The sequence below is a fragment of the Zootoca vivipara genome, chromosome 4 (assembly GCF_963506605.1).
Source record: "Zootoca vivipara chromosome 4, rZooViv1.1, whole genome shotgun sequence".
NCBI lineage: Eukaryota > Metazoa > Chordata > Lepidosauria > Squamata > Lacertidae > Zootoca > Zootoca vivipara.
In genome coordinates, this window is record NC_083279.1 from 80,757,096 (window position 1) to 80,782,527 (window position 25,432).

The 25,432-nt window shown below is 39.7% G+C and overlaps 1 protein-coding gene across 11 annotated transcripts in view; it reads left to right on the top strand.

Moving 5' to 3' along the window:
* The first annotated feature begins 786 nt into the window (after positions 1-786).
* Positions 787-25,432, top strand: part of PSPC1 (paraspeckle component 1) — a 69,681-nt gene continuing 45,035 nt past the window's right edge. For 10 of the 11 annotated variants that reach the window (XR_009557509.1, XR_009557511.1, XR_009557510.1 and 7 more), the window contains exons 1-6: positions 788-1,321; positions 4,293-4,594; positions 6,191-6,286; positions 7,129-7,325; positions 7,913-7,997; positions 9,129-9,228. Coding sequence is in view for 2 of the 11 variants with exons in the window: in XM_035115136.2 (XP_034971027.1) it covers positions 953-1,321; positions 4,293-4,594; positions 6,191-6,286; positions 7,129-7,325; positions 7,913-7,997; positions 9,129-9,228 (1,149 nt within the window). In the remaining 9 variants the exon portion in view is untranslated. Of the gene's footprint in view, positions 1,322-4,292; positions 4,595-6,190; positions 6,287-7,128; positions 7,326-7,912; positions 7,998-9,128; positions 9,229-25,432 lie in introns of all 11 variants that reach the window. The other variant, XM_035115134.2, reaches the window with a different exon arrangement.

The window sequence follows — 25,432 nt, forward strand, 5'->3', positions numbered from 1 at the left end:
AGCAGTGCAATCCCCTGAAAAATGGACCAGGGCGATCTCCCTGGCAGTCCCCCCCCCCCCACACGCTAAGCCCATGTTCAGATTGGATCTGTGGAGACACATTCCATGCCCTTAGGCTCACACTCTAAAAGACATGGCAGGAGGAAAAAAGGAGCAAAGAAGAAAGCAAATGCAGGCCCCAATTCTTAATCGGAGTTAATTAGTTTTGTTTTTTTAAAGTTTTTATTCCATTTAAATAAAAGTTTAACAATGTAGGACATTTATATACTCTCAATTTGAAAAATACAAAATAACAAGACACCATATTGTGACACCATATTTTAACGATTAAGAAGAATCAAGTGCCCACAAAAAACGAAAACGAAAACGGAGGGAAATCTATAAACAGAAAACAATACAGTATATGTTGAGTACAGTGGTCACCATTATTTGCGTTGCAGCCAAGTTTGCGTTTCAAGTTAAGTAGGTTGGAGCAGGGATGATTATTATTAACGAACGAAGTGCTTCCTTTAGAACGAAAGGTTTCCCCATGGTGCCTGGATAACCCCAGCTATTCCTTTACAGGACTGTGAGATTCATCGAACGCGGGGGCCGTTTTCATTTTTTGTCTCCGCCCATTGCCAATGGTCCAGGTGCGAGGATGACACGCAGGCGCACTGAACTTCCAAGTCGCGCGTGCTGCCCAGCGGCAGTTCAAACCTCGCGCGCGTGCGCACTAACGGGTTAGAGGGGGCGGGGCGGCGTTACGAGTCGTCAGCGGGTTAGGGCTCCGGCCGCCATTTTGGGTTGGGTTTCTTTTTCTTTTTTTGTGCGTGTGTTTGCGTGCGCGCGCGCGGCTTGTCCCCCTCCGTCGCCGGTGGCCGAAAGAAACGGCGTCGGCGCCCGAGAGCTGCTCTCCGTCCCCAGTTTCCTCTCGTCTCCTCTCCGCAGCAGCGTCGCCTCCATCGGCGCGATGTCCGCGAACAGGAACCTGAAGCAAGTGAGGATTGAGAACAGCTCCCCGGCGGCCGCCCCGCCGATCAGCATGGTGGGCGGCGGCAACATGAAAGGGCTGCGCGGTCTGGAGCCTCCGCCGGACAACGAAGCGGCGGCAGCCATGGTGATGGTGAAGGAGGAAGAGGAGCAGGGCGGCGGCATCACCGTCGACATCAAGAGCTTCTTGAAGCCCGGCGAGAAGAGCTACACGCAGCGGTGCCGCCTCTTCGTGGGGAACCTGCCCACCGACATCACCGAGGAGGACTTCAAGCGCCTCTTCGAGCGCTACGGGGAGCCCAGCGAGGTCTTCATTAACCGGGACCGCGGCTTCGGCTTCATCCGGCTGGTGAGGAAGCGTGCCCGGGGGTTCCCTTGGAAATGGTTCTCTCTCTCTCTCTCTCTGTGTGTGTGTGTGTGTGTGTGTGTGTGAGAGAGAGAGAGAGAGGACACGAAAGAATCAGAGGGAAATGTTCCCTTGCCCGTCCTCGCTCTACTTCTCTTACCCCCCCCCCGCTCACGTGTGAACGAGGCCGTAACGTGCCATCCCTGCTCGCCCCCTCACCCGGGAACGGCTCTGCAGCAGAAACCGAGCGCGCGCACGAGCGAGCGACACTCCCTCTCCCACTAGACGCGCGTACACGTACACACATTCACACAAGCCCCCCCTCCCACCCCGCGAAGCTGCTGTGCACGCGGGTGGCCTCCTCCCCTCCTTTCACGTGCCTGCTGTATGGTCCCTTTACGTGGGGCTACGACTTTTCCTTCCGTTTGCCGTTGTCTTCCGTAACCCACGTTCACACCCCAGTTTTGATGAGGAATGAATGGATTTTGTTCCATTTGCAGCGATGGAGCCGATTTTCTGTCCTTCCAAGCACCCCAGGCACAACTGATGCGGATCCTGTATGAAGCTGTTCAGATGAAAGTCGCCCCAAGAGAAATACCATTGACGATTCTTAGAATTGTAGAGTTGGAAAGGACCCTGAGGATCATCTAGTCCACCCCCCCAAATCAGGAATATGCAGATGTCCCATACCGGGATCAAACTGGCTGCAATAAGAACACCATGCTGTAGCCAGCTGAACTATCCCATGGTCAAGAGTTAAAATGTCCACACCGGGAGTCAGCCAACTTTTTCAGCAGGGGGCTGGTCCACTGTCCCTCAGACCTTGTGGGGGGCAGGACTATATTTTGAAAAAAAATATGAACAAATTCCTATGCCCCACAAATAACCCAGAGATGCATTTAAAATAAATGGACACATTCTACTCATGTAAAAACACCAGGCAGGCCCCGCAAATAACCCAGAGGTACTTTTTAAATTAAAGGACACATTCTATTCATGTAAAAACATGCTGATTCCCGGACCATCTGTGGGCCGGATTTAGAAGGTGATTGGGCCGCATCCGGCCCACGGGCCTTAGTATGGTGACCCTGGTCCACACCAATCCTGAAAAAGAGAGAAAGCTATTCCATATTCCCAGGCTTCATGACTATTTTCTTCAAGTTTGTGCCAAAATGATTACCCCATTCAAGTATTTAATGGGTGTTCTCCATGTCTTCGTGTGACTGAGCCGCCATCCCCGTTTCCCCCCATCTTATATATCATCTACAGTAGGTGGCTGAGGAGACAAACACATTGTGTTTTAAAAAACAAACACCAAGGAATTACACTGCTTGGTCTATATTCAAGCTGCTCCACAAATCCAACATCATGGGTTGATAGAAAGCGGGACTAACTTTTCTTTGTGCCCAAAATGCAGCAACATTGGTCAGGCATTCCTACTGAGCTCTTCAGACTTGGTTCTACAGTAATCATAATGAACATGTATTATCCCCACTTGCTCTGACAAGCAGACATTGACAGGATATTGGAACCAATTCACATCTTTTTTTGAAAACTATATAGGCTTCTCTTGCTGCCTCATGATAAAGGGCTATTTTTACAGGTCCCCCTGTTTCTTGCACCAACAGAATTTCTGTGAGGGACACAGTGGCTTCTTAATGCTAAGTGGGACTGGGGACCTCAGCAAACACCTAGGGATGTTTGAGGGTACTGTAGTGCCCCCAGGTGCCACATTGGTTCCCCCAGCTTTAAGATATTCCTCCTTCCCCAACGCAAAACAGATTATTTTGGAATATTTATGGGACTTCTATGCTGCCCCATAATTAAGGTTCTGTGAGCAGCATAAAAATTACATGGCATTCATAGTTGAAAAAGGTGGGGACACTAGTAAATAATAGGGGGTTTTATGGAGGAAGAAAAGCTGGCTCAGGTGTGGAAGTGTGGATGGTTTGACTTTGTGTGGCCTAGGCATTCAAGCTCCAAAACAACCCCCAACCTTCCTCCCATCTTCAGATTTGGGGATGTTGCAGTGATCACAGTTCAACTGCTAGGGGGATGATTGGTTTGATTTCTTCTTATTTTATCATGTATTTTGTGTTGTTTATATTGTATTTTTATGTTGTGAACTTCCTAAGAGTTACAGATGAAGAGTGGTTATGCATAATAATAATAGTATAATATAGAGTATATAATATAATTATAATATTCCCGAACACCTCTGTCAATTCAAAGCAGGGTTTGAAATTAGCAGGCCGCCAGGCGCATTTTGCGCCTAAAGATTCTCCATTTTTGAGAATCTCAAAAGGACTGGGTGCCATTTTTTGTGCCTGGCTCTGGCACTCAAGGATTAAAGAAATGTATGTGCTTTGAAGTCTCAAAGTATATGTTGCAGATAGACAATATGTTAAGGAGTTTAACAATAAAGAGTAGGGTGTTTTGAAAACTGAAGTATGGTGCCAATATTTTTATTAAACATGTACAGTATTAAGAATTTCTGTTAAAAATGTGATATTAACAATGTGTCACTTATGTGAATTGCGTATTAATTCATGCTTATCAAAAAATAAATAAAAAGGTTGCTTACCATGTTCACTAGAGGGCAATGGAGGGTGGAATTGTCGAAGCCTGGTCATAGGTAATCAGAAATAGAATACTTGCAGATTTTGAGTACATAGGGTGGGATTCACCTAACCAGCCCTGTCTATGAAAGTCCTGCACAAGGACTTCAGCTTGCATAATGGGGCTTCCCCTTTACATGCATTCTGAAATTGACTTGGGGTTGTGTGTTGGGAAAACCCCAGAACACCGCTGGGGGATGGGCATTGTTCCATCTGGCAAGCTGGAATGCTTGCATACCGGTAACTGGAAAAAGTTGAAAAGCGCAAAGTTGAATTCCCCCCATAAAATGTTGAAATGAACTATTGATGTGTTATATTCAACTGTGCTTTATGTGTATATGTTTTTTCCTGAAAAGGAATCCAGGACACTAGCTGAAATTGCAAAGGCAGAACTCGATGGAACTATTTTGAAGAGCAGACCACTTCGAATTCGTTTTGCTACTCATGGAGCTGCTTTAACAGTAAAGAATCTTTCACCTGTTGTTTCCAATGAGCTTTTGGAACAAGCTTTCTCTCAATTTGGCCCTGTGGAAAGAGCTGTTGTTGTAGTAGATGATCGTGGTAGAGCAACTGGGAAAGGTTTCGTAGAGTTTGCTGCAAAACCCCCAGCACGTAAAGCTCTAGAAAGATGCAATGATGGAGCATTCCTGCTGACGACGTAAGTTCCTGATTGAATTTATTGTGGTATATGTATAAAGAAAACTATGTAATTGGGCTATCCAATAAAGTAGCAATGGAAGTTGCACAAAACTCTTGGAAATTTGAACTAGTCTCAGAACCTAGTTTAGATTTCTTCTTTTCCAGCCTAAAATGCTGTTAGTGACAGTGGCTTCCCTGAAAGGTTATGACTCCACTTTATAGGATAAAATGTTACTATACAGAGACGTAGGAGAAAGCCTGCTCCTAATCTAAGACATTTAGTTATTACTCCTATCTTAGCAAGATGGTACTAACCCTTCTAACTACAGTATTCTGCCCATTGCTCCTTGATAGTCTGATTCAAGCATACCTGAAACATAATCTAGACACAGTGCAGTTTAGCTAACGTACCCAAAAATCCCATATTCATTGCTCTGGAATAAAATCTTAGATTATGTGAGCATGAATTTGTTGGGTCAATCCCAGCTGTGAAATGTGAAGCTCATCTGCTTTATATGCAGAAGGGCCAGGGTTAATTTTGATGAAATTGAGCAGCAAGCAAAATGTACTCCACCGAATGTAGAGTACAAAACTCAGAAGACAGCAGAGAGTACCAAAAAAACCACAATACAATGAGGACTCCTTTCAGCCATATGATATGGTCAAATGATCAGCTACTAATAGAAAAATTCTAAGTGGTTTACATAATAAGTGTATTCAATTCATCAAAAATTGATAAAAGACAGAGTTTGGAGTTAAAAGGCACTGGTATACCTATTATTTTATTACCTCTTCTGAAAATTTGTACACATGTTTACACGACCACTATATGAGCCAATAGATTCTGATAGATTTTGTTAAATAAAAATAAATGTTGTTTGACAGAGCGGGTTGATTGTTAACTCATGGTGACTTTAATCATTAAAAAACAAAATTAATTTAAACCAACATTTTCTGTTTATTATTTGGGCACTTCCTAAACACTTTTGTAATTAGTTGCTATAACCATGAATAACACATTGATTTAAAGTACAGTAGACCAATTTCTATATATAGCCTATTTTAGAAAAAATGATAGACATTGTGTATATAAATATGCTTTGGATCATGTTAAGCTTAATTATAACTTAATGCTTGGGATCATGTCAAGCTACATTAGAATTACATTGACTTGTTTCATGCAAACAGCACAATAACTGTAATTTTATTTAAAATCTTTTTGTCATATAGTCACCCTGCACCATCTCACACAAAATAAAATGCTCTACCTAAGAAGCAAAAGCTGTTAGTAGGTACTTGGTATATTGGTGTTCTTTATGAGATGGAAGGTAACTGTCCGTGTCCTTTCATCGTTAGTCATAACTATGTATGAATATCAACTCTGAGCCAATTAATTTGTATGCACCCTGGTGTTTATATGCAAGCAATATTCCTTCTTAAGTCATGTTTGCGTACAGACTCAACATGCAGATTTTGCTTATTTGTGCTATTTGATAAGTGAACTGGGGACATTGGCATATTATGGCATATTATATTAATAATTGGTATATTAGATTATTTCGTAGATTCATATTACAGGAGTTTGTTTCGTTTATAATGTTGTTTTCTTTTTAAGAACCCCTCGACCAGTAATTGTAGAACCTATGGAGCAATTTGATGATGAAGATGGGCTGCCTGAGAAATTAATGCAAAAAACACAACAATATCATAAGTACGTTTTATACATTCACATTATAGAATATTAGACAACGGGAAGTAAAGCTTTAACTGCTGAGAGGTGTGGGTCTAATTCAAAAAATTGATTGTTGTTACCAGTAAAGCTAGCCATGACAATATACATTTATTTAAAATGGATTGGTGAAATATAATACAAATGAGGGGAAAACTGTAATGGTTGAAGGGCTCTGTTTTTGCCACAACAGAAGTAAAAGCTAATGGATAATGCATAAAATTAGAATGCATCTCACTGGCCTCAGCCATCACAAAACATGAAATATTCCACACCGAAAAAAGCTGGAAATTAGAAATAGTGCAAGAGAGCTAGCTCTAGCTTTTGGAGGGCTCTTGGCAAGATTTTGAACTCCCCCCCCCCCTGCTTTGATGGATGTCATGATCGCTTTTCTTCTTTGCCCAATCGGTTTCTCCCTCCCTCTCAGGATTGTGTCCAAAGGGATCAGTGGCAGGTAGTGAGGGGCACTGTTCCTTGCTGCCTCCTTGGTTGCTTATATGAGAGGTTCCCTGACTGAGAAATAGGGGCTGCACAGTAGCAAGCTGTTGGGAGAAGGTTCTGTCCATTTGATTTAAAAAATTGCCCTGAGCTGTTCCTCTTTCTATGTGTTTCAGGCAGATGTGTGTTTTGAACACGCAGGTATGTTGCCTCCACATCTTGTTTGGCTTTAAGTGAGCTAGATATGAGTAAAGAAATGAATTCTTTTCTTTAGAAATGCGTAAGGAAGACTTGATGAAATAATGGAGAAATTTGTGAGTTTAACTGCATTTTGCTGTACCATTTATGAATGCATTCTGCTCATGTGAAATGTGATGTGCTCCTAGGGAAAGAGAACAGCCACCACGTTTTGCTCAACCTGGAACATTTGAATTTGAGTATGCTTCACGATGGAAGGCTCTTGATGAAATGGAAAAGCAACAGCGGGAACAAGTTGATAGAAACATTAGAGAAGCTAAGGAGAAACTGGAGGCAGAGATGGAAGCAGCTCGACATGAGCACCAGTTAATGCTGATGAGACAAGGTATTCTGCATCCCTATTCTGTAATTTTTATTGCATAAACTGAATAATTACTGAAAGTGGTCTGTGTTGTCGCAGGAAATATATATCTAAAGCGTCTATACATTGTGAACATTTCCATATTTTTACAAGCCACAAGCAGGGATCTTTCACGAAGTTTGTGCAATGTCCAGAGCTACCTGTAGGTAAACATACTATGATCGAACTTAATTGACACTTTGTATTGGCTCTGATGCTATGTTCTAGTCCATGACCCACAATTGCCAGCTTGTCTCCATTGAAATATTTTATTCCAGCCTTTATAAATGCACTAGGTCAGGAATGAGCAACCATTATTCCTTTTGTTATTAATGTATGCAGAATGTGGCATTTCTTTAAAAAAATCACAGTTGCATAATAATAATAATAATAATAATAATAATAATAATAATAATAATAATAATGTGACGGGGGTCTAAAGTGCATGTGTGATCTGAGACATAGTTTATAGGTAACATAACTTTTCATTGTGCTTTTTAGTGTCTATTTTTATATTGATAGCTGTTCCTGTTAAAATGATAATTGCTAGCTGCTGCTTTGACTTTTCACAGATCTTATGAGGCGTCAGGAAGAATTAAGACGTTTGGAAGAACTTAGAAATCAAGAGCTACAGAAACGAAAGCAAATACAATTGAGGTATTCTATGAATCTACGCTAGAGGGCAATAGCCCTTAGATGTGTGAAATGAGATTTCATAACTCAAAAGATACCATTTTAAAACTAGCTCTAGTCTACTGTAGCCTTTAAAACGCATACATAGTGAATTGACTACTTAGAGACTAACTACAAAGTCCCATGACACAAATGTGGGAGGTTGTATCAGTAGCTGCCAGTGGCTGCCTTGTTTTCTTGATGCAACGCTTATTGTGCCTTCTCTCCATTTTAGTTGCAGGAATTATAGTAAAGTAATTCAGGAACCTTAGAACTTGTTATAAAATCATTGCTTATATTTTACTATGTTGAATGTTTATATAGGTTCTTTGTTGAGGTATCTAAAAGTAACATGGGGCGGGGATCAAATCACTTCAAAATGCTTGTGAGTTGTTTAAATACAGGATATTAGAAGCTCAAATGGAGTCTATACTGCAGATGAGGAAAGGTATTATGAATGCCAAGATGATGCCAGCATGCTTAATGAGCAGAATCAAAGAAGCAATTATAGGCAAGAAGGCATCCTTCAAAAAACTGAAGTCTTGTCCAAATGTAGTGAACAAAAAAGAATACAAACTTTGGCATCTGGTTGGCCACTGCAAGAACAGGGCCATTGGCCTGATCCAGCAGGCTCTTGTGTTCTTATTGATTGAGAAAGTGGTCAAAATACAATAAATAAAGGAGAGAATAGTAGATGGATGATGATATCATTATTGTCATCAATTCAATTTCTATACTGCCCTTCAACCGAAGATCACAGGGCAGTATACAGTACAAAAACACAAGAATGTGTAACATAATAACAAACCAAAACAATAACCCTTCCATATAGGGCCATAGATTATTTAATTAGCGAAAGGCTTGGGAGAAGAAAAATGTTTCTGCCAGGTACCTAAACAGACAGAAAAGGCCCGTTCCAGACCTCTTGTGGAGGAGGCACATGAAGAAGGGCTTCAGATGATGATTGCAGGGTCTGGGTCGGTTCATATGGGGGCTATAGTTCTTCTAAGATTGAAAATCATGTTTTTGTGATTTGAAGGGAAGGATTATATAGTTTTTGGAATGAAAAGATGTAATAAGTATCTTAGGAAGATGCCTTCTGTGCATAACCATTAGACATGAAGAAGAACATAGGCGCCGTGAAGAAGAGATGCTGCGCCAAGAGGAATTGAGAAGACAGCAGGAAGGAGGATTTAAGTCCAATTTCATGGATAATGTAAGTAGAACTCTTTATTTACTGAAATGGACACATGCTTTTCCTAAACCTGTTAGTGATACAAGTATCATCTTCCTTGTCTGCATTTACATTCTCTCCATTATAACTTGCTTTCTTTAAAAGTTTTTCCTGGAACCAATATAATGATCTAATATATCTCATAACTCCATAACAGAGGACAGTGGCCACATCTCTAAAGTAAAATGATATATAACATAAATGATTAACCCCCCTTTTCATATTCATTTCTAACTTATGTTGTCAATTGCTTAGATTCTAAGTATTAGTACTAATAGAAGAGAAACTATTGTCTGTATAATCCTTTGCACTGAGAGCGACTTTCAGAAAAAGCATGTGTTTCAGCTTTCCCAGGGCTGTACTGCTTGTGATTTCCTTTGTGTCAAATTTGCACAAACAAAAATGGCATTAATTCAACTCTGATTTTGTCTGCCATGGAAGACTTTGTAGTACACATGAAGCAAGTGTGATATGATGAGAAGCTAGTACACGGAAACTCAAATAAAGGGGCATTTTAGTTCCATTGTTGCTTTCCTCTTCTACATGGTGCCAGTAAAAATGAAGAAATAATTATTGTAAATCACCTCAAATAATTCTTTCAATGCAGAATTGCTAGATAGTATCTTCTGTACTTATACGTTATCATACATACAAAATAATAATCTCGGAACATTTTCTGTATCCTATATAAAAATGCATTTCCAGAAACAAACAGCTTCTAATGGTTTTGTCAAAGGCAAAAAAGAAAGAAATACAGATGATTAAATGAAGGTGGAATTAGTACTGTACAAAGAGAGGGGGAGAGCATTTCTTGAATGCAGAGAAGGGTCAGAATTGTCATTTGGACCCCGTTGAAGTCATCCTTCAGGTCCATCTGTAAGAAGATATGATTTTTAATGCAGGTTGTATTTGTCCATAGGAAGGAAATACAACTATAGCCACATTGGTATCCCTCTCCTGCCATTCACTGTAGCAGATGGGTCTGATGCCTGGACTTCTACCCTAGAGTCAAGATGCAAAATTTCAAGAATTTTTGAATACAAGGGGGGAAATTGCTTGGAAATTTGGGGGAACATGTAAGTTTGCAATATTTAGGCATCTAATCTAAAATTACTACTTTTAAGAATAGAACATATATTATGTAAATGAGGGGGAGCATACCTGTGTGACAGAGCACATACTTAGGAAGCAGAAATTTCTATGTTCAGTCCCTGGCAGCAAGTAATGAGAGAAACCTGTCTAAGATGCTAGAGAGCTACAGCTAGTCACAGAATGATAGAATTGTAGAGTTGGAAGGGAATCTCAACAAAAGCATAATTTTAAAAGAGAAAAATGGTTCCTAAGACAGTTTCCATGTTTTCCATGGAATTTTTAAATAAAACTTTGGAAAAATGCTTCCCTCTACTTTCATATTGAAAATTCAACTGCATGAATAGTTAGGAAGGTGCTGTATGTTTTATAACTATACTCACCTCTCACATTTAAACTTATATGGAGGTGAAATTCCCTAGAGAGGTTTGCTGAAATAAATTAACTGGAGTTTGCTGTGTTCCCACAGTTCTGTTATATGTCCTCATATGGGTCTTAAATTCTGCTGTGCCTGCACCATTCTTAAGTGTCTTTTTCCTCTGATTATTCATTTGTGTTGCACCTTTGATCCTTTATTGTCCCTGGTGATTTTTCTGCAAAGCAGTCAGCTGGCGTGTGGAATGATTTGTAAAGGCTTGTGTCATGCTCTTCACCCAAATGTTTCTAACTTTAATTGGTGAAAAGTCTTCAGATCATCTCCTGGAATTTTTAAAATAGTGCTATAATACTATTATTATGCATTTTTTCTCGTTTATGCTATAGCAGGTATGATTAATGCATGATTGTGCAGCACTCAATTACTCCAGCAGAATGTATTAGTCGCCTCCACTGAATTTTGTTCAGGGTGCTGTGAGATGCATGAAAACGGCTGTACATACATGCAAACTATCAAATGGTTTGTGAGAAATCCTCGTAAGGCAAATGTTATTAGATGAAAATTAAATGATACATATTAACCATTCATTTTATTTAGCACGGGCAGGGGATATGAAAGATAGGTTGTGAAATGTGTTGCACTTTTTAAAAAACCCACCTTTAACCTAATGGATAGGGCGAGTTCTAAACAATATCTACATAATCTGTCATACTAATTTATAGTAAGTGGAATATATATGTAAATTCACAATATGCTATTTATTGAGTTATAACTTAACAATTTTGAAACTGTATTCGGTTGGTACTGTCCAACATGTACCCATAAATTTTATCATTCGGAGGCCTACCGTATATGATCGTATCTTCTGTGAACTAGTGGATGTTACTACTTGAAGTGGTGATCCGAACATTTTACGAAATCTGTTGTTTGAAAGTGGATAATCATTTGATGTAGCAGGTAGCTGAAAGTTTGGGGCAGGGGAGGCATGTTGATTTTGCCTTCTTTCCCCAGAATTTGCTTCTAAATCTACTTTGAAAAAGAAGTTGTTTTCAAGATGTTGCAAAATAGATGTAATTGCACATGCTTGTAAGCAGCAGCAATAATAATAATCGTGAGGCAACACTTCATGACTACTTTCCATAAAGCTGGTATGACATTTTTGCTCTATAATGTTATGTTGGAATGTGGTATCATCCAGCTTTGTGTAGTTATTTAGCTAATGTCTGCCTACAGTTAAAATAAAAGGTTATTAAAGTACTTTTTTTTTTTTTTTAAAGATTTTTATTGAAGTACGAGAATTTTTACATACATTATATTCTCTCCTTCCAATGTTTAATTTCCCGTACCATTTTTTCTTTCCCTTCCCACCCCCTCCCTCACCCATAATCCATTGGAAGGGTTCAAACAGTTGTCCTCAGCCACGGGCACAATGTCTTTAATTTCCACTGAATGTCTTCTGGTCCAGTAGTTGTTATCCATTGAAGATAGGGGTTCCATCTGGTCCTTATCGCAGTAGACTTGGCCTTCCATGTCATATCCTGTGACGTTACTGCCACGATGTCTGACTGAATAAATTCAAACAGATAATTAGTCCAGACCTCTACTGTCCATTTTTCTCTATCTTTCCAACCTAGAGCTATTGTTGCCTTTCCTGCTAGTATCATTGCTTTGAAGGTATGCTGGTCACCTTTCTCTATGGCCGTGTTTCCTAGTATACCCATTGTCATAAGATTGAAGTCTATAGGTAGCTTCACTTTAAAAACTTCATTAATAACCTTAAGGATTTTATTCCAAAATCCCCCTACCTCTGGGCATTCCCAATACATAGGGAGAACCATCCCTTGGCTTGTTCACAGTGCCAGCAGTTAGGGTTCAATCCTGGTATCATATTAGCTAGCTGGGCGGGAGTTCTATACCATTTTAGAAAGAATTTTAGTTCGAGCTCCCTAAATTTGCTTACTTTAATCTCATCTATTCCTTTCATTATCCTTTCGACCTTTGATTCGCTAATTTGTTCTTCTTTACTCCACATCTTTTGAATAAGTTGGGTTGTCAGTTCTTTATTTGTAATCATCCTCTTATAGATTTTACCTATCATTCCTTGTTTAGCTTTTTCCATTTGTTTATATAGTTCCTCTATTGGCTCTTCTAATCTCATATTTCCTATCTCTTGAGCTTTAAGAATTTTATTATATAGCCCTCCAATTTTTAGCCAGTATTGGTTACCTATGTTCTCTGTTACTTCCTGCAATGACTTTAAGGACTCTCCTCTATACATATCTTGGACTATGTGATATCCCTTAGCACTAAGAATTTTCCACCATTTGGGGTCGTCTATTGCCTCGTATATGCTTTCTAAGGGTGCCCACAGGGAGATCCTTTTTAACCATATAGGTTGCCATCTCTTCCATATGCCTAATGCCAATTTCCTGGGTCCTATTGCAGATTTCAGATCTTCCTTAACATTATTTGTGAAGATTCCAAATCTTCCTGCACCATTGTTGGCCTCGTCCTCAAATCTGATCCACTTTTGTTTATTTTTTGCTCCAATTTCTAGTAAAGTTTTTAATTGGACGGCTTCATAGTAATTATAAATGTTGGGGAGGCCCCACCCTAATTCTGATTTGTGGTTATACACAAACCTCTTTTGTGTCCTTGATTTTTTACTTCCGAATATCCATTGTCTTATCTCACCATTCCATTGTTCCAATTGCTGTTTTTTTATCTCTAGTGGGATGGCTTGGAAAAGATAACTTAGCTTGGGGACCCAGAACATTTTGGTAGCCTTGACTCTAGCTGTAATGCTTAAAGTTTTGTTTCTCCATCTTTTCATATCCTTTAGTATTTTATTCCATGTCTTCTTATAGTTGAATTCTGCGGTCTTGTTAATATTCCTATAGAGTTCAATACCCAGGTATTTTATTCTTTTAGAACCCAGGCCCATACCTGTTATGCTATTTATTTCTTTTTTTTCAGGTAGGTTTACATTAAAGTACATTATTTCTGATTTTGTTATATTTGCCCCTAATCCGGAGTATTCCTCGAAATCTTCTAATATTATCTTTATTTCTTTTATCCCTTCCTTGGGATATTGTTATTAAAGTACTACAAAACCAGAAAGATTCTATAACATTTTATGTAGTTGTGGTTCTTGGTCCACCGGGTTAGCTTTTATGTAGAGATCCCTGTTTGTCCAGGACTTTTTCTGCTCTCTTCTTCCAGAGGAAAATATGGGTGGTGCTCATGCAATCTGACATTTTCTTGTGAAAAAAGAGGGTGATGTAACTATACTAGTAGGTGGAAAATTTCACTCATGTGTTTTTCTTGCTGTGTTGGAAGGGCACATCATCCACTCTCTTCCAATGAATGTGGATAAAACCTGCATGTGTGAAGTCTGGATAAGTTGTATATTAAATTAAGCATTTATGCTAATGTCTTTTCTATAGTTTTGTAAACATTTTAACTAAAACAAGTGACTTGACAGGTGCCTCCATTGCTACCTCTTACAAGGAAGGTAGACAGTGCAATAAAAGCTTTGCTTGTGCAACCCTAGTTAGCACAGAGTTATATGCCATGTGAATGCTGTAGCCCTTTTAATCTCAGAATCAGCTGTGAATCTTAAAAGAGAACCCCATCCTCACCTTAGGTAGATTTTCTTCTCATAGAGTTGTGAACCTGCAAGAGGAAGGAACAGGACATGTGTGAGGGATGGGGAACTGGGTGGGTAGAAGAGTTCATACGACTGGCTGCCAGTGCAGTTCCATGCCCAATTTAACAGGCTAGTTTTAACTCTTTAAAGCCTCTAAATGATTTGGGCCTGAACTATTTGAAGGACTTCCTTCACCCATATCTACATACAGTACCTTTATGCTGTACCTTTTCCTGTGCCTCATCTCCTTAAATTATGTTTTGTTTTACGAGATGAGTTAAGGTAAAGACATTTTACTGATCCTGTATCTTTGAATTTTAATATGTACCAGTATCAGTAGAACATTATTATTCTGTTAAACAGCATGTAAGTGTTTTAAATGAATGGGAAGGGAAAACAAAACTGGCTTGTGTAGTGTTTTTGGTAGTAGTACTTAACTTGAATTGGGGAAGGCAGCCAGCGAAAACGTCCCCGCACCGGCGCGCTTTGGCTCTGGGTGATGGGGCCAAAGCGCGCCGATGTGGGGGGTGTTTTGCCGGCTGCCTTCCCCTGCCCGACAGATCCGGGATTTCCTCCCTCCCCCCGCCCCACAGAAGTGCGGCGATGTGGGGGTGTTTTGCCGCCTGCCTTGCCCAAGCCAAGGGGAAGGCAGGCGGCAAAAAGCCCCCCACATTGGCGCGCTTTCACCCCATCACCCAGAGCCAAAGCGCGCCGGTGCGGGGGTGTTTCGCCGACTGCCTCCCCCTGCCCGACAGAGCCGGCATTTCCTCCCTCCCCCCGCCCCACAGAAGTGCGGCGATGTGGGGGTGTTTTGCCGCCTGCCTTGCCCAAGCCAAGGGGAAGGCAGGCGGCAAAAAGCCCTGGCAATTTTTCGCTGCACGCTGGACTTTGCAGTGGGAGGTTTGTTTTTCTATGGCCACGCTTCACAAGACGAAATGGCGGCCATAGAAAAACTCGTCGTCTTGCGAGGCAACCTCCGATCGCAAAATACATTTGTCTAGCGAAAAATTTGTCTTACAGGGCATTCGTTAAGCGAGGCACCACTGTAAAAGCAATCATAAAATGAAATAATAAGAGAAATAAGAGAATTGTGATAGAACATGTATTTTGCTTGCAGAAAGTCCAGGTTCTATCCCCATCAACTTACTTGGTTAGATGAAATGAGCATGGTGTAAGGCAGCTTCCTATGTTTTGGAAAATTAAAAAGAGATCCCAGTTTTTGCATTTCACTAATAGATAATAAACTTAATAGTTCCTATAAGTATACCATGCCATCTTCATTATATCAGAGTATGTTCAGTTCTGCCTTTATTTCTATGATCCTAGGATCAGTATTGAGGATCCTCTAAAATTAGTATGTTTATTTGATTTTAATTTATTCTTTATACCGCAGCTAAACACCAACAGTCAAGGCTTCCTGTCAAAGTACTCAAAGTTAGTCAGCTTTTAAGGTCTGTACTTGAATTTTGTGTCTACTGCAAGCTGGTGCTAATCATTCAGTTGGTTTAGCATTTCTTTTATTTACTGAAAATGCTTTCATTAAGGGTGACTGTTTAATATGTATTGGCAGTTAGTTTGTGAAGTAAGTGAAAGGCAGTTATTAATATATGTATAATTTCAAATTGGAAACTTTCTAATTAACTTAGTACATATATTCATTGCGTCACTACTTACTTAAAAACTCTTACCTGAGTTTTTTTCTTTTTCTGAAATGTATTTAAAGGCTGCTGTTCTCAGTAATGGTTCCTTGTGATGCACAGGGTGTATGGAATACCCCCCCCCCCTTTCCAGCTACCATTATCTGCAACCCTTCTCAAATTAGTTTTAATATAACTGCCACTAATTGCCTTTGTCTGTGCAATTCATAAATCAAATAAGAAAGCAGACTTACTGGTGCTTAAATGCCACTATCAAATAGTTGTGGTTGTGGATCACCCTTAATTACATGTAATTTTAATCTGAGAAATGTACTTCTTAGCACTTTGCTTGTGACATGAAAATACAAGGGATTCTATCTTAAGCTGTAAGAATTATTTTACTGAAGTTCAGAGGGACAATGACAGGATAAGAAAAAGTTTTGTCAAGTAAATTTACAGACTACTGAGTTTCAGCAGAGAGTTTTCCAACAGATTAAATTAGTGTTTCTCAAACTTGGGTCTCCAGCTGTTGTTGGACTACAACTCCCATTGTTGCAAGCCAAAAAATGGCTTATCTTCTGAGTTAGCCAATAAAACTCAGAGACAAGAGGAGTAGGAGTCCATTTTCTTTCTTGCAAAGCAATTAAGGTAACAGGCGAATCTTTTCTCAAAACTGCAACCTTACCCAACATGGGGCAGAGGTATTTATAACATTTCAGACAAAGGATTTTGATTTAACCAATCAAATAAATCATTACATCATTGTATATTTATTCATCATTACCTCATTTCATATTTAATACACATGCGCAATAAGCATTGCTAACTAAACTTTGATTCTCAGTAATATGTTACATTGTGAGTTAGTATGCGTGTTGGGAACCTGTGTTACGTGTACCATGTAACAAATTATGTTCTTAGCCTGTGAGTTGTATCTTTGTGATTTGCGTATTAGCTGACCTTCTATCCCAGTAGGAACGGCTTCTTGCTGAATCATCAGTTTCTTTAAAGCAACAGGTTACAATAACTCTTCTAATATAAGCATATTCCAAGGTTTATAAGGATTTTCGTTATCAACTTAATTGTGGCCCTTTGGGCCCCTGCTACACCATCATTCCTACCTAGCAGGACCAGTGGTCAGGGATGGCGGGAATTGCAGTCCAACAACTGTAGGAGACCCAAGTTTGAGAAACTCTGGATTAAATAATGCAAAACCCATACTTCTTCCATTTCCATCTTGGGATGGTGAGTGGGAGGGAAGAGATGCATTGGCTTAACTGTTCGACATTCAGTGAAGGTTTGCTCCATCTGAATACCCTGCAGGACTATTGGCTGTTGGAAAAACAGCCTAGCTCTTTATGGGGTCATGAATTCTTTTGTTCCAGCAATATCACAGTTTGCTTATACTGTATTTAACCATGCCTACCTCAGAACCAAAAGTGGGCCCTATTAATTTCTGTCTCCAGCACTCTTGTCACCAAAAACACTTACAGTAAAGTGAATAGCTAACTCTCAATACTAGAATGAGGGTTCGTTCAGTTAAGCTGAATGTTCGGTGATACAAAAGGAAGTACTTAACACAATGAATGCATAGTTGAATATGGAATTTTCTACTGCAGGACGTTGTGATGGTTTGGACAAGCTATAAAAGGGGATTATACAAATCCATGTAGGATGTAGCTGTCAATAGCTATTAGCAATGATGGATATTTTGAAATATCCAAGGCACTATTCCTCAGAATCACCAATGCTGGGTATCATAAGCGGGACGGCTGTTGTTGTTATCAGCTGCTGTGAGCTTTTCATAGACACCTGGTTGGCCAGTGTGAGAACAGAATGCTGGACTAGATGTGCCTTTGATTTGATCCAGCAGTTATAGTCTTACATTCTTAACTTTTTTGCTTAGAATTAACACAATCCAAGTTAGTCAAAAGGGGGGGAGGGAATTAAGTATCTGTGGATCAATTTTCATCCTGGCTGACGTGTTCTATTGCTAGATCTATGTCCAAAGTTCAGGATATTCCCACATCTGATAATTACATTTACTATTCCTCCCCCCCCCCCAACATTATGCCTCAGGATATATAGAAATAATTAAAGTGAGAAACAGGCTTGTGCCTTGGTGCCACAGGTTTATATAGAGCGCCAAGACTTTATGTTCTCATTGTTGAGAATACCAGGAGATTGACATTTCTGTGCTTGGGGTGAAGAAGGCACCCATCACCCTTTTTAATGTTTCCCAGGCCCTAGTGACTCTTACCAAGTCTCATGCCTTGTTTTGTCCGGGACAGAGTTCTTTGAGCCTCACAATGTTAGTACCTGTATTGTCTGGGCAATATCTTGGTTACCTTAAACTATAGTTTTTCATTGAGGTTTTCTGTTCCTTTGCTCATTTTAAACCCTTCTCCCCAAGTCTTTGCTTTTTCTGCTGTGTTTCTCTTTCACCTGATTCTTATGGGGAAATCGAGAGTTGTGGAAAAAATAGAGAGAGAGAACAGGATGAGAAGACTTTACTTCCTCTCATCAGAGAAGAGGGAGCATGACCTAGTTGAGTCTAGGAATCCAGCTGTATTGTCTTAATCTCTTCATATGCTAGCTAGCATTCATGCATGCCAGTTGTATTTAACTGCAGTCTCCCACACTTGTTGCCTCTAAACCTCTTGCCTACTGAATATATTTTGTTTAAGAAGGCTTTTCCTGGGGTCTAACTCAGTCATTTAAGGAATGTCATTTGTAGAGGTCCAGAAATAGTTGTATTGTTTTTAGACTGTGTAAATATGGTTTTATTATTTTTTATTTCATAGTTCGTTGAAATGATTTCATTATTTTTAGAATTTGTATTTTGATGTCCAATTCCATTCTTCTACGCTGCTTAAATGGTGTTAATGCTGTGAAGTGGTCTATAAATTTGTTAAATAAACTCCACAGGTTTCTGTCTATATCAGTGCCATGGACAGAAACTGGGGAGGAGCCACCAGGGACTGGGATGCATACTGAAGCTAGTCAAACGACTATTCGCCTGTCCCCTGGGTGGAGGAATGGGTTAACCATTAATTGATGGGTGCCTTGTTCACTCTGGGAGAGAAAGCATCTTCAAAGTAAGTACCAGTGTATCATTTATGAGTAACCACTGCTCTGTTTCTGTTATTTTCTTTCTTCTTTGATCACAGTTTTGCATATGCAGTGGTACCTCGGTTTAAGAACAGTCCTGTTTAAGAACCATTTCGTTTACGAACTCTGCAAAACCGGAAATAGTATACTGGTTTGCGAACTTTACCTTAGTCTAAGAACGGAATCCGAACGGTAGAAGGGCACTGGTGGCAGGAGGCCTCATTAGGAAAAGCGTGCCTCTGTTTAAGAACGGTTTCGGTTTAAGAACAGAATTCCGTAACGGATTAAGTTGGTAAACCGAGGTACCACTGTAGCAGATCTTTGCAGTATGCTTGCTCACTATACAAATTGCTTTACTTACGATACAAAAGGACAAAAAAATTATTCAGTACTACTGATCCCTTCAGTTTTTTAATGTGGTAGTATTTTGGTAATTGGATTTGCAGATAAAATAACGTGTGAGATTTTGGATTCCATGCAGGTTAGAGAAACAAACGTTGAGTCCCTTGAATGCTTATACCTTCTTTTCCATGGCATGTTGTTTGCAGTTTGGTTCTAGAACATTTATTACAGAGATAAAGATACTGTCATTCAATTTGATATGCTTCAAGATACAACTGATTGCATGATGTAAATCTTAGCCACTTACTCCTGTGAAAATGAACTGTGCTCTTCGTAGGTGACTGAAGATCCCTTCATAGCTGATGAATTTCCTATATTACTTTTCATGCATGATGAATATATTTGACTGTGGTACATGTGTGCTTAAGATTATGCTTATTTGGTGCTCCAGATTGTCTTCCATCCAGGCTATTGATCAGCTCCACGTCTGCTTATGTGACCATGCTGTGCCAACAAATGTTTCTATACCATTCATTGAGTTAGAATTCACAAACATTCTAAACAGAAGTGGCATCCATGTAGGAAATTAACATATATGAAGCGGCCTCCTGCACATTTCCTTTTAGTTCTGTCGGCTTGAAGAATGGGGATCTGTTCGGTATCATGTTAAGGCACTGAAGTTTTATGAGACTCAGCCACCACCCACCCTCCTATTTTACTTGACAGATTATTCTCAGCAGTTCACTGAATAGATCTAAGATAATGTCTGATACATGGCTTAATTGCTTAAAATCTTAGTATTTCTCAATAAAAGGGCAATGGTGGATGCTGTTTTTCCGAAGATTTCCCTTTCATAGGTAAGCACTCTTTACAGTCAGGACTTCGTTAGTGAAATAAACATTTTGGAGTATGCTTGTATAAAGGTAAAGGGACCCCTGACCATTAGGTCCAGTCGTGACCGACTCTGGGGTTGCGGCGCTCATCTCGCATTATGGGTCGAGGGAGCCGTCGTATTGCTTCCAGGTCATGTGGCCAGCATGACAAAGCCGCTTCTGGCAAACCAGAGCAGCACATGGAAACGCCGTTTACCTTCCCGCTGTAGCGGTTCCTATTTATCTACTTGCATTTTGACATGCTTTCGAACTGCTAGGTTGGCAGGAGCTGGGACCGAGGAACGGGAGCTCACCCCGTCGCAGGGATTCGAACCGCCGACCTTCTGATCAGCAAGCCCTAGGCTCAGTGGTTTAACCACAGCGCCACCTGGGTCCCTTGATTTTGGAGTATGCTTGTATACTCAATGCATTTTTCAATAGAACAAATATGTGCTATAATTTCTCAAGTTACTAACAATTTTCAATTGCAAGCATTATAAAAAAGAATATGAAACTACATTACATTTCATCTATGCAGTAAAGGTAAAGGGACCCCTGACCGTTAGGTCCAGTCACGAACAACTCGGTTGCGGCGCTCATCTCGCTTTACTGGCCAAGGAAGCCGGCGTACAGCTTCCGGGTCATGTGTCCAGCATGACAAAGCCGCTTCTGGCACACGGAAATGCTGTTTACCTTCCCGCCGAAGCGGTACCTACCGTATATTCCGGCATATAAGACGACTGGGAGTATAAGACGATGCCCAACTTTTCCAGTTAAAATATAGAGTTTGGGATATACAGTGGTGCTTCGCTTAAGGAATGCCCTGCTTAACGAAATTTCCGCTTAACAAAAGGATTTTTCGAGCGGAGGTTGCCTCGCTAGACGAATTCATTTTACGAAAAATTCGTCTAGCAAATCGCGGTTTCCCATAGGAACGCATTGAAATTCAATTAATGCGTTCCTTTTTTTTTTTTTAAAAAATATTTTTATTAATTTTCCAATTAAAACCAATTATATCACATTCAATATTTCAAATTATACACATATATATATCAATCAAACCGAATGTTATGCCAAATCATCTAAATAATTTATTTTTGGGTTCCCATGCTTCAAGAAATTGGGAATTCCTCGCAACTGTCCACTGCCGTCTTATTTCTAAAGTTCAAATCGTCCTCCAAGCTCATAATATTCCAAATCTTCCCCTTACAGTCACCTAGATGTTTTCCACTTTCATCCGATTGTTCCAGCTGCTGAGATAAATGTCAAACGAAATTTCACAGATGTTCTTTCTCCTGTGTGAGTTAATCAGTCCAGCCTCCCCATAAATCTTCTTAGTGGAGCTCCCTGTTGCGACGGAGTAGCAGCGCCATCTTAAAAGGCTCAAATCACTTTCATTTTCTCTCATAGCCATGAAGATTTACGATTTATTTATCTTTATAGAATTTACAGCTTTTTCAGGCAGGAGACCCAAACATCCAACCATGAACTCTTGGTAAATTAATGGATCTCCTTGCCCTATAGCTGAACTTAGCTTCAGGTCGCTGCTCCAATTTAAAGTGCGTCACAGCTCATAAATCCTCCGAACGCGTCCAGAGCTCCTTCCGTCTGACTAGGGGGGGGCTTTTCTCATCGGCAACTTCACATCTTAACAACAGCTATAAAGTAACAACAGCTATAAAGTTCAACTCACACAGTCTTTTGCTTCTCTTTCACTCCAAACAAGCCAGGACATCGCGTCCGGGAAGATACGAGGCAACAATATGAAGAAAAAATAAAAACTTGCTTCCCTTATCGCTCCGTCCCCATCAATCCTTCTTCCAGATGCCGTACATTCTTTGACTCCTCTCGCTCAGCAGCATAAAATTCTCAGCAGTAAACAGCGCTTCTTCCCCTCCTTCTGAAGTATGTCCATAGATTTAAGCCTAATTAACTTCTTTAACCATGGAAATCCCCGCCATGCAGATTAGCGTCCGGGAGTCCTGGCCGTCGTAAGTGCTCAGCCCAAGCTCCCCCCACTCCAAAAACAGTCGGAGTGGGTCTGGGGGCATCGCGGGCCAGCGGCCCCTCTCCGTAACCCGTAATTGAAATTCAATTAATGCGTTCCTATGGGCAATAAATAAATAAATAAATTTCAATGCATTCCTATGGGATTTGCTAGACGAATTTTTCATTATAAGAAAAGACCCGTGGAACGAATTAAATTTGTCTAGCGAGGCACCACTGTACTCGCCATATAGGAATAGGCGCATAAGACCCGGCACATAAGACGACCCCCAACTTTTGAGAAGATTTTCCTAGGTTAAAAAGTAGTCTTATATGCAGAAATAGACTGTATTTATCTACTTGCACTTTGATGTGCTTTCGAATTGCTAGGTTGGCAGGAGCAGCAACCGAACAACAAGAGCTCACCCCATCACGGGGATTCGAACCGCCGACTTTCTGATCGGCAAGCCCTAGACTGTGGTTTTTATGGTGACAGGCAGCTTGTTGTTCACGAAATCCATGCTGCGTCTGAGGTCAAGTGGAATATGTATATATTTAATTATGATACACATAATTTTAATTACTATTTTAAAAATACATTTACAATATTTTATGTACAGTAGTTATATTATGGTACAATCTGACGTGGTCAACTTTAAATAAGAACCTGATTGTGCTGGAACTGTATAAAAACAACAGTATTAGTAATAATAATAATAATAATAATAATAATAATAATAATAATAATAATAAAAATAGTTTTATATGCCACCCATCCTGCTGGGTTGCTGGTTTCCTAGATCCAACACCATCTAGGTAAGGATTGCTGTATGCATTGTGAATTAAGTCTAGAAAACAAAATCTTGGTCATTGGGGACAGCACTGTGAAATTGTTTCAATTGTTTCAATGCATTTAGAGATATTCTTGATCTATTTATTTTTCATTTCTCTAAGAGAATTAGCTGAATGAAGCAAATAATATTTTTCTTGTGGGAATAAACTTCAGAATAGGTGTTCCAGCTTCCTACATAAGCTTGCTTGAAGAATGAGAGGAAAAAATGCCTTAAAAATTGATGTGATAGTTTTCCATTGGTTGATGATTATTCTACCTAAGAATTAAATATACACAAACATGTCACACGACGTCAATTGAATTATGTCAAAAACCTTCATATATTTACCTGACAATAAGTCCATTTGGGGGGGTTAATTATTGTTTGCCAATCTGTACTGTCAAATATATTTAAGAATAACATGGTATAGTTTTAATACGTAATTTGCTGAGCTATGCAACCACACCTGGATGTATATTTGAGGGAATATTTTTATTTTAACAGAAACCTTGAAAATAGTTTTTAGAAGGAATAAAAATCTTCCTGTTCATCATTGCTTAACCATTAGGCTCCGTTAATTAAGAAAATACATAATAACAAATAACTTGTGAATCCAGTGAGACTTTTAAGTGAATACTTATGCTTGAAAAATGATAATACATATATATGTACGAGACATATGATTTAATTTAGTCATTCTACAGAATGAACATTTGCTTATGTTTTATAGTGATACACTTACTGAGATGGCTGGTGCTGTTTTGCAGCTTTTAAAGATTGGATTTATGGTTGAAGCAATGGAAGTTTCAACCTTAAATCTGGTTCCATATCCAGCTTGGTTCAATACTTTGATTTCAATGCCGGAGGTGCAGAAAATCCCCCTTCATAGAAATATTGTAGGAAAAGGCACAATGTGCTTCACAGCTTTTTTGGATAGTTCCAGGTATTTAGAACAGAAGTCAAGACATGTGCTTTTGAAGTCAGCCAGAAGAATCATCCTAGGAAAGTTCTGTTAAACTGTCTTGTTCTTTAGAAGTCAGATGGGAGAGTACAGCAATATCAACACTCACAAAGTAATCTAGTTGTATCTTTTCTCGGGAATGGGATACTGTACTTGGAGCAGCTGTACTTGGAGGCTTTGCACGTGTTCATTTATGTCACAAATTACTTTGTCTGATAACCACATTTGTGATGTGATTTACAAATCTGAAAGACATAAAAATGATAGGACTGATTGGCTCAGTGAGACCACAGACTTAATTTTTTGGTCATAGCTTCTATTTTTATCCTTAACTTTGAATATATTTATGACCTTTCCCTGAAGACTTGAGTCTGTTCACATGGCTGGAAATAGCAGCTAAAATGCCAGTTTTGCTAACCAAGAAAAGTAACTAGAGTCATGTGGAAACTGAAATTTTGAAGCAGAAAAGTCCTCAATTTATCCTGCACTTTGAATGGGCAAGTGAGAGCTTTCCCTCAAGAAAGCATTTCTGTGGATTTCTGTATGTGGAAGTAGTTTGAATCATGATCACTGGTTGTCTCCTCAAATAGAGCTGCAAAAATTAAGGAGCAAGCCTAAATGAAATTAACAGTTTATATAGATTCATCTGAAATAGTCCTTAACTCAATATGTATTTTTTTCTTTGCGAGTCACATTTTTTTCTTTGCAAGTGATTCCCTGTTCTCCTTTGACTGACAGATAACAGGGTGGGTTGATAACACTTGTCAATTATTTGGCCATTTGCTCCACACTTTGCATTTTGAAAGCGAGTTGAGTTCTAATGAGGGGCAGGAAAAACAGGCTCCTGCATAGTGCAGAAAGTTTGAACATGCCTTCCTTGCACCAGCGGGTGGTAAAAGAAATAAAGTGCATGCATTGGTAACTTTGAGACTTGATTACTGCAATGATTGAGCCTGGTCCAGAAGTTCCATTCTTACTAGCTAAACCACTGTTCCCCATTCTTTGCCAGTGATGCAGAGGGCTCTTACCCCAACTAGAGGATGGTCAGTATTTCTTTTTTCTTTAAATTGTATAGACATACCCATAAAATAAGCCGTAGCAGGATTTCTACGCATTTGCGCAATATAAGCCACACCCCGAAAATAAGACAGTGATAGCCGCAGTTCTGAAAGGCGCCAAGGAAGAGGCGAGGCTGGACGCGTAATAAAAAAATAAGACATTCCCTGAAAATAAGCCATAGTGTGTCTTCTTGAGAAAAAATAAATACAAGACAGTGTCTTATTTTCAGGGAAACACAATAGATCTGAGGGCAGGATTCTTCAGTAAATTG